Raw genomic sequence first — 12,204 nt, 5'->3', positions numbered from 1 at the left:
AATGTTGAAATATGTTTAAAAAAAAGACCAAATGTTGTGCATAATACGTGATTATCAACAAGTTTTTATCAAAACAAAATTAGTCACTGAAAATGTTTACTCGGCGAAATTCTTATGTTAAAAAAAAAATACTACTAATAAAATGGTAATCCCCTTTTTAGACTCTTCACATTCGTGAGAAGGGTATACATATATATTAGACCGTCTCAGTTTTTATACTTTTTTCGAAATTCCTTCATGAACATCGATTTTCTTAATCTAGTCTAAAAACCAAGAATTTTGGTGTATAACACTTAAATATGGATGAACGGGAAGTGGTCTCTCAAATCGTTTTTTCATTTTTTTTAGCCAAAATGCATTTTTTCCAAAAAATTAAAAAATCTTCATTTAGTAATTTGCTTCTAACTCAAGCAATTTTTAACAGATTTGAGCTAATTAAATTTCCTAAATGTTTCTTAAAGCAACATTGCCATTTTGTTCGATGGTTTTTTATTCATAGCATTACAAATTCAAATTTTCAAATAAGAACTTATCATTTTTTTTTAATTTTTGCTTACCTTTTCTTTTATAAAAATTGAACGAGGAACAATTTTTATATTCTGGGAATGCAGTATGGTAGGAAAATGAAGATTTTGTTAAGAAAAACTGTAGTTTTAGTTGGCAATGTTACTTTAAGAAACATTTAGGAAATTTAATTAGCTTTCTAATGCATGTAATTAGGTTCAAATCCGTTATGAACAGTTTAAATTAGAGGCAAATTACTAAAGCAAGATTTTATAATTTTTTGGAAAAAATGCATTTTGCTTATTCCCGAAGGAATTTCGAAAAAAAATTAAAAGTGAGACGGTCTAATATATATATTTTTTCATACCGTTTGTAATTTCCACAATATAATTTTCCGACCCTATAAAGTATATATATTCTGGATCCTTATAGATAGCGGAATCGATTAAGCCATGTCCGTCTGTCCGTCTGTCTGTTGAAATTAACTTTCCGAAGCCCCAAAATAACTTACACGATTCATTCATCAATATCGAGAAAATCGGTCTACAAATGGCTGAGATATAAGGACAAAACCAGGACAACATCGATTTTTGACCTACAGTGACGGACAATACAATAGAATCACTACATATGAATTCGATTAAAACGGTAAAACTACAAAATTTCATTTCAAAATTTAAAATTTGTTCATTATATATTAATGCTCATAACGTAAACAATAAATAGAAAAAATAAAATAAAAAAATAACACATTCTTATGTTAAACACGATGTCAAATCTAAAAGACTAAATAAAATATGCGACATTCAAATAGAATCAATCAGTCTTAAAATGATTAAAAATAAAAAATCATCATAAGAATTCGTTGTTTTCTTAATATTTTGTTGCATATCAATTATTTCTAATAACAGCATCAAATCTTTTGGAGATTGAATTTAACAAACTTTCGCATGTAGATCAGGAAATTGCATATCATATTTCCTGAATTTTCTGCCAAAGTTCTTCCTTGTTTTTCAATTTTTCAGGTCCGAGTTTGTCTTTTACTATTTTCCATAGGATTTAAGTCTGGTTATTGAGACGGCCATTCCATAACATGAATTTTGTTATATAAAAACCATTTTTTGACAAGACCTGATGTGTGCTTTGTCCGTCACTATATATCTGGATTACTAAGTCATTAATATACACAATATGGATATCTAATGATAGATATTTCAAAGACCTTTGCAACGACGTATATAAGACCATAGTAAGTTGGACCTACAATGGGTTTTTTTTAACCCGAATTTTTTGTTCACCAAAAGTTTTTTTCGCTAAATATAAAAAAAATAAAAAACCAAAAAAAAATTTTAAATTTCAAAAAAAAAATCGAAATTTTTTTTTCCAAAAAATGAAAAAAAACAACTTTGGAAAAAAAAATTAAATTTTGTTTACCTAAAAATATTTAAAATTTTTATTTTTAAGTATAATTTGGTGAAGGGTATATAAGATTCGGCACAGCCGAATATATCAATATTTGTGGGTAAAAAAATTCAACTCTGTTTCTGAAATAAGAATTTTTAAATGTATGACTTAACAAGTATGAGTCCTATATTCGGCTATGCCGAATCTTATATAGCCTTCACCAAATTATAGTTAAACATATTTTTTAAATACTTTTTGATAAACAAAATTAAAATTTTTTTTAAAATTATTTTTTTTAATTTTTTAAAAATTATTTTTTTTTTGAAAAAGAATTTGTGACAAAAACTTTTTTTTATGAAAAAAATGTCGATTCACATCATTTCTAGGTCTCTCGGCTCCAGTTCGTATGGTACCCAAGTTCCCAATATTAATGCTTACAAAGTGGTTCAGTCATGGCATATCATTGCCAAGTTATTTTTGGTCATAAATTACTTAATTAAAATTTAATACACTTTTTTTTCTTAATACTTACTCTAAGTTGGGATGTAATTTTTGTACTTTAGCACATTGTGACAATTTGGAGAGGGTAATTAAAACACGATGGAAATTTGTTAAATCATACAGCATATTTGGCTCAAACAGATCAGATTCTCTTAATTTGAAGTGATTTCGACACACATCCAGGAACAATTTAATATTTTGACAGCATAAAAACTGGAATAAGAAGAAAAAAACGATAAGAAAATTACAATTTTAAAACAAAAACAAAGAATTTGATTAAATTTTGTTTAAACTACTTTAAAAATCAGTAATTTGCTGGCTTACTAAAATAACCTTTATATTTAAATTGATAATATACCGTATATTTTAAGGCAAAACAACTAAACGTCAATGTTAGCACATTAGTAAACTTACTTAAACTAAATTCCTTAATCCTCATTTAAACTATTTTAAAAAACCAGCTACTAAAATAACCTATGTAAATTTAAATTGATAATTTACCTTATATTTTAAGGCAAAACAGCTAAACGTCAATTTTAGCACATTAATAAACATCCTTAAACTAAATTCCTTAATCCTCACACATTTTCATTCAACCTTTAAATATTTAAAGTTCTCCGCCCCCAGCCAAGGGTATGCAACACAAAATATTCCGCGGAAAAATGGCAACAATATTTTATACCTCCATACATATGGAAAAAGTTTTTTGAGCTCGTTAAGCTCAAACCTGAATGCCAATGAACGAACGTACAAAACATGAAGAAATAATTAAAAGTTTTTAATAAAAATATTAAAAAAAAAACGAGAAAATCATGATGGGATTGAAATAAAAGAACTAAAGATTATTTTCAAATAGTTTACGTGAACGAGGAAGAACAAATTATGTTATGCGTTTTAAACAAACTTCTTTGAGGCAGCAGCAACAACAACAAAGAATAAACCCAGGAAGAAAGCAAGTAAAAGATAATTTAAAATAACAATGAGGGGAATGAAATAAGGATAGAAACAAAACAGGCAGACTGTTAATAATTAACGAAACAATTTATAAAGCATACGTTAAGGAGTCGAAACGGGGGTAAAAAAAGGTAGTTTAAAAAATGTTTAAGACAGTGTAAATTTATATGTGTGTGTGTGCCTTAATAAAGTTAACAGGAATTAAGAGTTAATAATACTTAATGCCTGACTATACTTTATTAATTTAATAGCAATTTTAAGGCCCACTTTGTTATACACACATTCTATAAACCTATTTTATTTACAAGTTCTTTTTTTATTACGCTCATATATTAGTATAAAATTGATTGCATACTTTTAGGTAAATTAATTTCACTTGAAATTTTAGTATACTTTTAAGCATTTATGAAATATGCTAAGTTATGCCTTGGCAACACATAAAGCAATAACAATTTATACTCTCAGCTGGGTTTTTTTTTAATATTTTTTTTTGATTTATTATTTTCTTTATTCCTTAGACATAGACGAACTTAAATAAAAAAAAAATTATATAAAAACTCTTACACATACTATGAAATTTCGAATTTTAAAAGTTTGTATTTAAACTTTGTATATTCTTAAATATTTATTAGAACTACGTAAAAGAAAGAAAAAATTATTTGATACTTTTCAATCAAATCAGCAAGCAGTGGTATAGAAAACTTTCAAGACTTGTTCAAAAGCAGAAAACGTGTTGCTAACAAGTTCTTGAAAGCAAACAACCAATTTATTAAAAGTTGTAAGTAAATAGTAAGTTTTTTCATGATTTTTTTTTTTGCAGAAAAAAATTGTAACAAAGAAATAATATTAGGTATTGGAAAAACAAAATCACTAAGAAAACTAAATTAATATTAAACAAATTATTGGTTGTTAGGGTTGAAAACTTTTTAATATAAATTTTAGTATTACTGAAGTGTTTTCAAATCAATGTTATAAAGGTTGTATTAAAATTCACAAGAGTTTTGAATTTGCCTCCAATTGTTTTTGAAGTGTTGCCCACCAAAATAAAAAATAAAACAATTTGACAGCTGCCACTTTAGGTTTAGTAATAACGGAGCATTAATGCATTTTCATTGCGGAACAAAATCTTGACGAGCCATCGTTTTGAGCGCACAAGAAATGGTAATGTACGAACGAATCGTAGAGGAGAGGAACATTGACTTTCAGAAAATTACCAATATCATTCTATTGATAGCAATTCAGTAAAACTATTGGATGTAAGACTTGAAACATTTGTATTGGCCATTGTTAGATATGATCTTTTCCCATCTTTCTGGCAACATATTGTTACGTTTTAAACTTTTCAAAACGTTGGTTTATTTCCTTTAAATAAACCGGATACTTTTGATTGCAAATTAAAGCCGTTTAGTAGTTTAAAAATTGTAACAACTCTTTATTTATTTAAAATGTACAACAACAGAATTAAATAGTCACTCAATGTTTTTTTATACACAGTTATAAATTTATAATGTATACGAATTCACTTGAAAAATACAGCACACTTTAAGGCACTCAGTAGATGATTATGCAAATAGCGTCTCTGATAAACTGACTCACGACTGCAACCTCTGCCACTATTTATAACACTGCCATCTACACTCCAGATTGTTCTTTAACTGTCAAAATTCGAATATTCTAGATCTTACTAATACATACGCTATCTGTGGTGTACTTTCTACAATGTTCTTTAACTGAATATTTGAATTCGAATACAGCGTTGCCAACTTACGATCAAATCAACTGAAAGCTTTTATTTAATAATGCCCACAGATATGTTACAGTTTGCTATTACAGCACTGTTATTTGAAAGCATTATGCTACTTTTAAATCAGCCCTTAAAATCGTTATACTTGAATTCAAGTACAATTTCGTTCAAGCTGTCAAGAATCAAGCCAATTTCTGATACTCTGTTTCAAAGTGAAGCGTATACCAGAGAGACCATTCTGCATCGATCGAAAGAAATAGCAGTCGGACTGAGCACGACCTAGACTATAAAGCGCGTGAGGCAAAACTTCCCAAGCACTTCCTTCTAAATACTTTTTAACAGTTATTGCAACATGTGGCCAAGCATTGTCATGATGGAATATTACGGTTTCATATCTGGCCGCATATTCTGGGAATTTTTCCGACAATGCTAGCTTCAGTTGCGTTCGGTACAAGTTCCCTGTGATAGTCTGGTCACATTTCAGCAGCTCATAATAGATAGGACCCCTTTTACTCCCACTAAATACAGAAAATAATCTTAGCTTCATGGATATTTGGCTTTGGTGTCGATTCGGCTGAGAGACAGGGCTTCACATTCGATCTCTTGCGCTTCGGGTTATTTTAATAAATCCATTTCGCAAGTGATAATTCGGTGCAAAAAGGATTTTCTTTTATAGCATTCAAGCATCATTTCAGAAATGCAAAATAGTCTTTCCAGTCCTCTCGGCTTCAATTCGTATGGTATGCAATTTCCCTGCTTTTGGATGAATCCTGCTGCTCGCAAACGTTTTGAAATTGCTGCTTGAGTAGCGCCCAAGGATTTTGCAAGCTGTTGTTGAGTTTGAAAACAATCTTCATGGAGTAATGCCTCCAATTCTTGGTCTCCAAAAATTTGTTGGCTGGACTGGGCGATCTTTGTCATCCGTGTCAAAATTACCATTTCTGAACCGAACAAACCATCTTTCGCACGTTGAAAAACATTCGGTGAACAATCGGTGTGCTTCAGCGGCACTTTTTTCAAATTAAAGAAGTAAAGCAAAACTTCCCGCAAATGATGCTTTGTTGGTACAAAATTCGACAATGTTCAGTTGTGTCCTATTGTTCCTCGTCGTTACAGCTTCTACAAAAGGAAGTCGCAGCCTTTGATCGTGTCCTAGATGCGAGGGAAATCTAGGCAAATTAATCGAAAGTCTTGTTCTCCGCATATCCATATTATGTCAGATTAACCTTTCCCTCTTGCAAGTAAACTCCTTGGCAATGGTATATAGTTTGTGTGAAATTAATTGTTTACCCCTCAAGACAGGGAGGGATACCAGCCAATATCACGACAGAATTACGAAGCTCGTGCCAGCATTTGCAAGGATATCAACACTGCAGTTTACATCAATGTTTCATGTTCAGGAACCTATACAAAGAATGGCTCGCTCTAGAGTCACACGACATTCTTGGACAATTTATAAATTCTCTTGGGAGTTAATGGTGGATAACCCTACTCAACATCACTTAACACTGTTATTGTTCCGAGGCCACTTTTATAGCCATAATTTTAGCTTCAATTATGCTACCGTAATTTGGTAGCTTATGGGACAGTCCCTAATTCAACTGGTCCGAAAAGATACCTCAAAATCACATGGTTTTACCCTTCCATATGATCTTGATCCGCCACTGAATATTTGGATGAAATGCTACGGAAGGTGGAGGACGAATAGATATCAGTGAATCACCCATATCGGCAATAACATGTGAAATTTATGTTCAATGAAATATCCATATCCCTAGAAGGATATATTGATATTCCCATGAACTTTTCATTCACAATAGATGATTTTCTTCGTAACAGCTGTTTATTGTTTACAAAATTCCATCTAAAAATTTCACAACATGGAGAATTGTTTCACGTGAACAATGTTGATGAACGAAAAATGTAAATAGGGGTAAATATTTGGCTGGCATCCGGTATATTCTTCATAAATGCTGGCTCGAAAGCGGCTTCAGGTGAAAAACTTTTGACGAACCAAGCAAAAATGTCAGGGCCACAAGTGAATCTGTGTCTAAAATGTTTTAAAACCTATTAATTTTGAGAATATAATATTTAAAAGAAGAACGTGAAGTTGCTCAAAAGTATATTTGAAAAATATAATATTTTCAATATTGAGTAGTAATTAGATGTGTAATTGGAATAAAAATTATTCAAATAATCGAGGAAAACATATATTTTTTTATTCAAATGAAAACAATTTTTCCATTTAGAATAAAAAATTTGTCAATTAATAATTGTCGATTAATCGAATAGACGAATAAATTTATTTTCAAGCTAAAATTAAAAAAACATTTCAACAAAACTATCTCAATGAAACAAGAACAATAGTAAATAATTTTATTTCAAGTTGGTTGCATTGAACATTTTCTAAGAAACGAAATATTTTGGAATTTAAAGTCTGTCAATCAACAACTAGTTCCTAAAATATTTAGAGAGACTTTATTAAAATGCTCTAATTTATTAATATTCACTCCTATCGGCAATAACATGTGAAATTTTGTTCCCATGAAATATTCATTTCCCTCGAAGGGAAAATTGCTATCGGGAATATCATGATGAACTTTACATTCACAATAGTTGATTTTGTTCGTAACAGCTGTTTATTGTTTACAAAATTTCATCTAAAAATTTCACAACAAGGGGAATTTTTTTCACGTGAACAAAGTTGATGAACGAAAAAAGGAAAAGGGAAAATATTTCATGTGAAATGTTGATTCGCGATAGGGGTGATTATTTACATCTTATATATTAATAATTTTGTATTTTTCTGGTTTTAAAAATATTTTAATATATTATTCGAATAATATATTTTACTAGTTATTCGTTCGAATAATCGGGACACAATAATCGATCACTCACTCGATTAATAAAAAAATTTTATACAATTCTATTCAAATAAAAATAAAACATAGCAGATTTTACATAGGTCCTGGATAGTAATTTATCATAGAGGATAGTCGAAGACTTGTTTCAGAAAAGTCTCAACCAAAACAATTTAAATAGGTAATTGCCTAAACTTCATTGTAACTTATGTTAAATTGAGGACAATTATTCTTTTGTTACTCTCAGGAAAAACTTAAAATTATTTATATGTATTTCAATTAAAATTTTATGACTTTTTTATGATTTTCTGTCGAAATGTTTTAGCAATGCTGGTGCTGACTGCAATGCAGTACAAAATTTCGCAAAATGTTTGTTCAGCAGTTCTTTTTTGTGTAAAAAATTACAACTGAATTTTACAATGAAGAAATTTACAAAGGCTGACTAATTTATTTTGATTGTGAGTTTGTCCTAAAAACACTTGTTCGGAATAAAAGAATATTGGTAAATTATAAAATTTAATTCAAAAAAGACACTAGCATTTGTACAATCTGTAGATAAGTTAAGTATCAAGAGAAATTATAAGTAAATAATCAAAGATTAATGGCATGAGTTTAACAAAATGTGTGTAATATTTCTTTGATTGTTAAAAATAAACTTAATCGATTTCGATTATTTTAACCTTTAAAAAACAAAACAATTCTACATATTAACACTTTTGAAGTGTTAAAAACTTTGAACAAGCTTTATTCATGTTCTTTATCAAACAACATTTTCATTAATTTTAAATATCTTTCCATTTCAATAAAAATTCTAATAAAAACAGCACTATGGTTGAACAAGAATAACAAATTATCATCATCAATCATCATTTAACCTTTAAATTGTTGGAGGAAGAAAATCAGAAAATATAGAGGAAAGAGTACAAAGTACATGGAACTTTTTTCATTTATTGTCATGAAAAAAACTACCATTTATAATAAAAGAAAGTATGTTTATTAGGATGATCCTCAATTTGCACGGTTTGGATTTGCTAAGCTTCCGAGGTTTAAAAAGTTTGAAGACCAAGAATTGGAGGCATTACTCCATGAAGATTGTTGTCAAACTCAACAAGAGCTTGCAAAATCATTGGGAGCTACTCAATCAGCAATTACAAAACGTTTGCAAGCAGCAGGATTCATTCCAAAGCAGGCAAATTGGGTACCATACGAATTGAAGCCGAGTGACCTTGACGGACGATTTTGCATGTCTGAAATGCAGCTTCAAACGTTATAAAAGAAAATCAGTTTTCACCGAATTATTACTTGCGACGAAAAATGGATACATTACGATATCCCGATGAGTAAGAAATCGTATGTGAAGCCCGTCCAACCAGCCATATTGACACCGAAGCCAAATATCAATGGCGCTAAAGTAATGCTCTGTATTTGGTGAGACCAAAAGGGTCCTTTCTATTATGAGCTACTGAAATCTAAGCAGACCATCACAGGGACCCAGTACCGAACGCAACTGCTTCGTTTGAAGCGAGCTTTGGCCGAAAAATCGCCAAGAATATCCGGCCAGACATGAAACCGTAATAATACTACATGACATCGCTTGGTCACATATTGCAATAACTGTTAAAAAGTATTTAGATTGAAGTGGTTGGGAAGTTTTACCTCACCCGCATTATAGTCCAGACCGTGCCCCGTCCGACTACTATTTATTTCGATCGATTTAGAACGCTCTCTCTCTGAACAGAGTATCTTAAATTGGCTTGAAAAAAAAATTTAGGCGCGGAATCCATATGTTCCCAGAAAGATGGAAAAATATCATAGCTGACAATGTCCAATGTTATATTTAAACATGATTTAGTAAATAAAATACAAAAACAATCTGTAATTGAATTTTTCTTCAACATTTCTCTAAAATCTTACCCAAAACTCTAAACATTCAATAAAATGTGCCAGCTCTAATTGTTATCCGAAATAACAAATTATCAACATGAATACTTGATTTAATTATGAAATAATTTAATTATGAAATAATTGAAACATTTGGTGTTTAGACGATTAAGAACAATTTGGGAACTCAACAGTACCGAAAAATTCCAATATAAGGTCCGCCCTAATGTACTCACAATAAAACAAATGTTATGAAAATGCATTTATTTATTTATGAACAATATGATGATCCGTCAGAAAATATATTTGTATTGCACATTCACAAACTATAAAAACATAAAAATGGAAGTTAAATTTAAAAAAAAAAACAAGACTCGAGAACAACGTTATAAAATTCTCTAAATGTCATTTTTCATTACAAATTTCACTTGTAATAACAAAAAAAAAATATGAAATAGTGTAAAGCAAAAAATTTTATAAACAACAAAGGATATACAGTGAATGTCACTTAAAATCGTACATCATCGTAGTCAAATTTTATTCATTAGTTTTAGAAAGTTGATGTTTTGGAAATATTTTAAAATGCTATTTTTATATTGTGTGTGCTATTACCTATCAGAAAATTGGGTATAATTTTAATTGCCCTTATCCACAAATAAAAAAATTGGGTAAGACTGTCAGTGCCCAGAATATCAACGCTTCATTTATATTCGTAAAGGCACTAAAAAATAGCAAATGATACCCTACAAAGTATTAGGATTATTTAATATTAACATTTTTTTTAATTTTTAACGTTTTAATTATAATTTAATATAATTGTACGAATTTAAGTGAAATATGAATTTTGTGATGTTCTTTAATTTTCATCAATATTTTTTTAACGAATTGAGGTTTTGTTAACTTTATTGTTGAAATATATATTTTTTGTTCCAATTTATAAAATTACTTTTAATTTTTTATATAATCACCTATTATTGTCTGTATAATTTCATAATATTTAAAAAAAAATATGTTGTACGATTTTGAGTGACACTCACTGTAAATATATAAAGCGAAGGACGCATAATATTTCAGGGTTGTAGACATTTTGCAATATTTTTTCAAGAGCAACAAAAAATCACTCAATTACTTAGTTTTTGAAAGCAATTTAGAAAATAATAAAGAGTAAATCCCAAATGGAAAAGTTTTAAAATATTGCTAGCAACAGTGAAATGGAAAATATGACAAATTATTAAAAAGCATTGGTAACAATAATGGTTATATGAAGGTACTTTAGTTTTAAAATAAGAAAAAATCCAAGTAGTAGTTGATAAAATTAGGCTATCAATAAATTGTTGCATAAGTAAAGGGTTCATATTCAACCATTCCTTTTCGAATTGCATAACCCATCTGGTTACAGTAAAAAAAACCTCATTGAAATCTATCATAATTTAAACATTTTCCTTTAATAAAAACATACATTAATTATTCATTAATAACTTCCACTAATTTTATTACACCGCAGGAAATGTTTGAAATATTAAATTTTATTCACACGCCTACATACACACAGCTTACATCCGCAGTAAACGAATTATAAGTGCTTTTATATATCTCTTTCTCTCTTTGCACTTTCCTCCAACACATTTCCGTCCTCCGCACAAAAAAGAAATGAAAAAAGAAAAACTTTTTATTATGCAATAAAAATACATTTCCCCCGTCAAAGCCAAAAAGTATGCAACGTTTTTTTTGTTTTGCTACAATTTGCCATCAGGAATAAAAATTTATATAAATAGATAAATAAATAATAGTATAAAACAAGTAAAAAAAGCTATATTCTGTTGTGCCGATTCTTAGATACCCTTCACCAAAGTATACTTTAAGATAAAGCTACGTTTACAATGATGGAGTACTCCACTCTGCAGCAAATTATATATCTTTCTTATTATTCTAGAGTCAAAATTAAGATCAAACCTTTTTTAATGTTTTACAGAGATAGAAAGGAAACTACGGTCAGATTTCATTCATTCATAAGTTCTTTGTTGGAAACATATTCACCCCTATCGGCAATAACATGTGAAATTTTGTTCCCATGAATTATACATTTCCCTAGAAGGAAAAATTGCTATCGTGATATTCCCATGAACTTTTCATTCACAATAGTTAATTTTGTTCGTAACAGCTGTTTATTGTTTACAAAATTTCATCTAAAAATTTCACAACATGGGGAATGTTTTCACGTGAACAGAGTTGATAAACGAAAAAAGGAAAAGGGAACATATTTCATGTGAATTATTGATTCGTGATAGGGGTGATTGGATTCGCTGATTGTGAAAGACTGAAAATATTTGTTGGTGAAAAAATGTTCCCATTTTG

At 29.4% G+C, this 12,204-nt stretch overlaps 1 protein-coding gene across 1 annotated transcript in view; it reads right to left on the bottom strand.

Annotated features, from left to right (window-relative positions):
• The window catches only part of Vav (Vav guanine nucleotide exchange factor), a 108,606-nt gene that overhangs the window by 17,895 nt on the left and 78,507 nt on the right, over positions 1-12,204 (bottom strand). Inside the window, exon 2 of the mRNA XM_065506706.1 lies at positions 2,441-2,622. Coding sequence (XP_065362778.1) covers positions 2,441-2,622 — 182 coding nt within the window. The remainder of the gene's footprint in view (positions 1-2,440; positions 2,623-12,204) is intronic.

The sequence above is a fragment of the Calliphora vicina genome, chromosome 4 (genome assembly GCF_958450345.1).
Source record: "Calliphora vicina chromosome 4, idCalVici1.1, whole genome shotgun sequence".
NCBI lineage: Eukaryota > Metazoa > Arthropoda > Insecta > Diptera > Calliphoridae > Calliphora > Calliphora vicina.
Note: the sequence above shows the minus strand (reverse complement) of the source record. Positions and strands in the feature narration are given on the sequence as shown.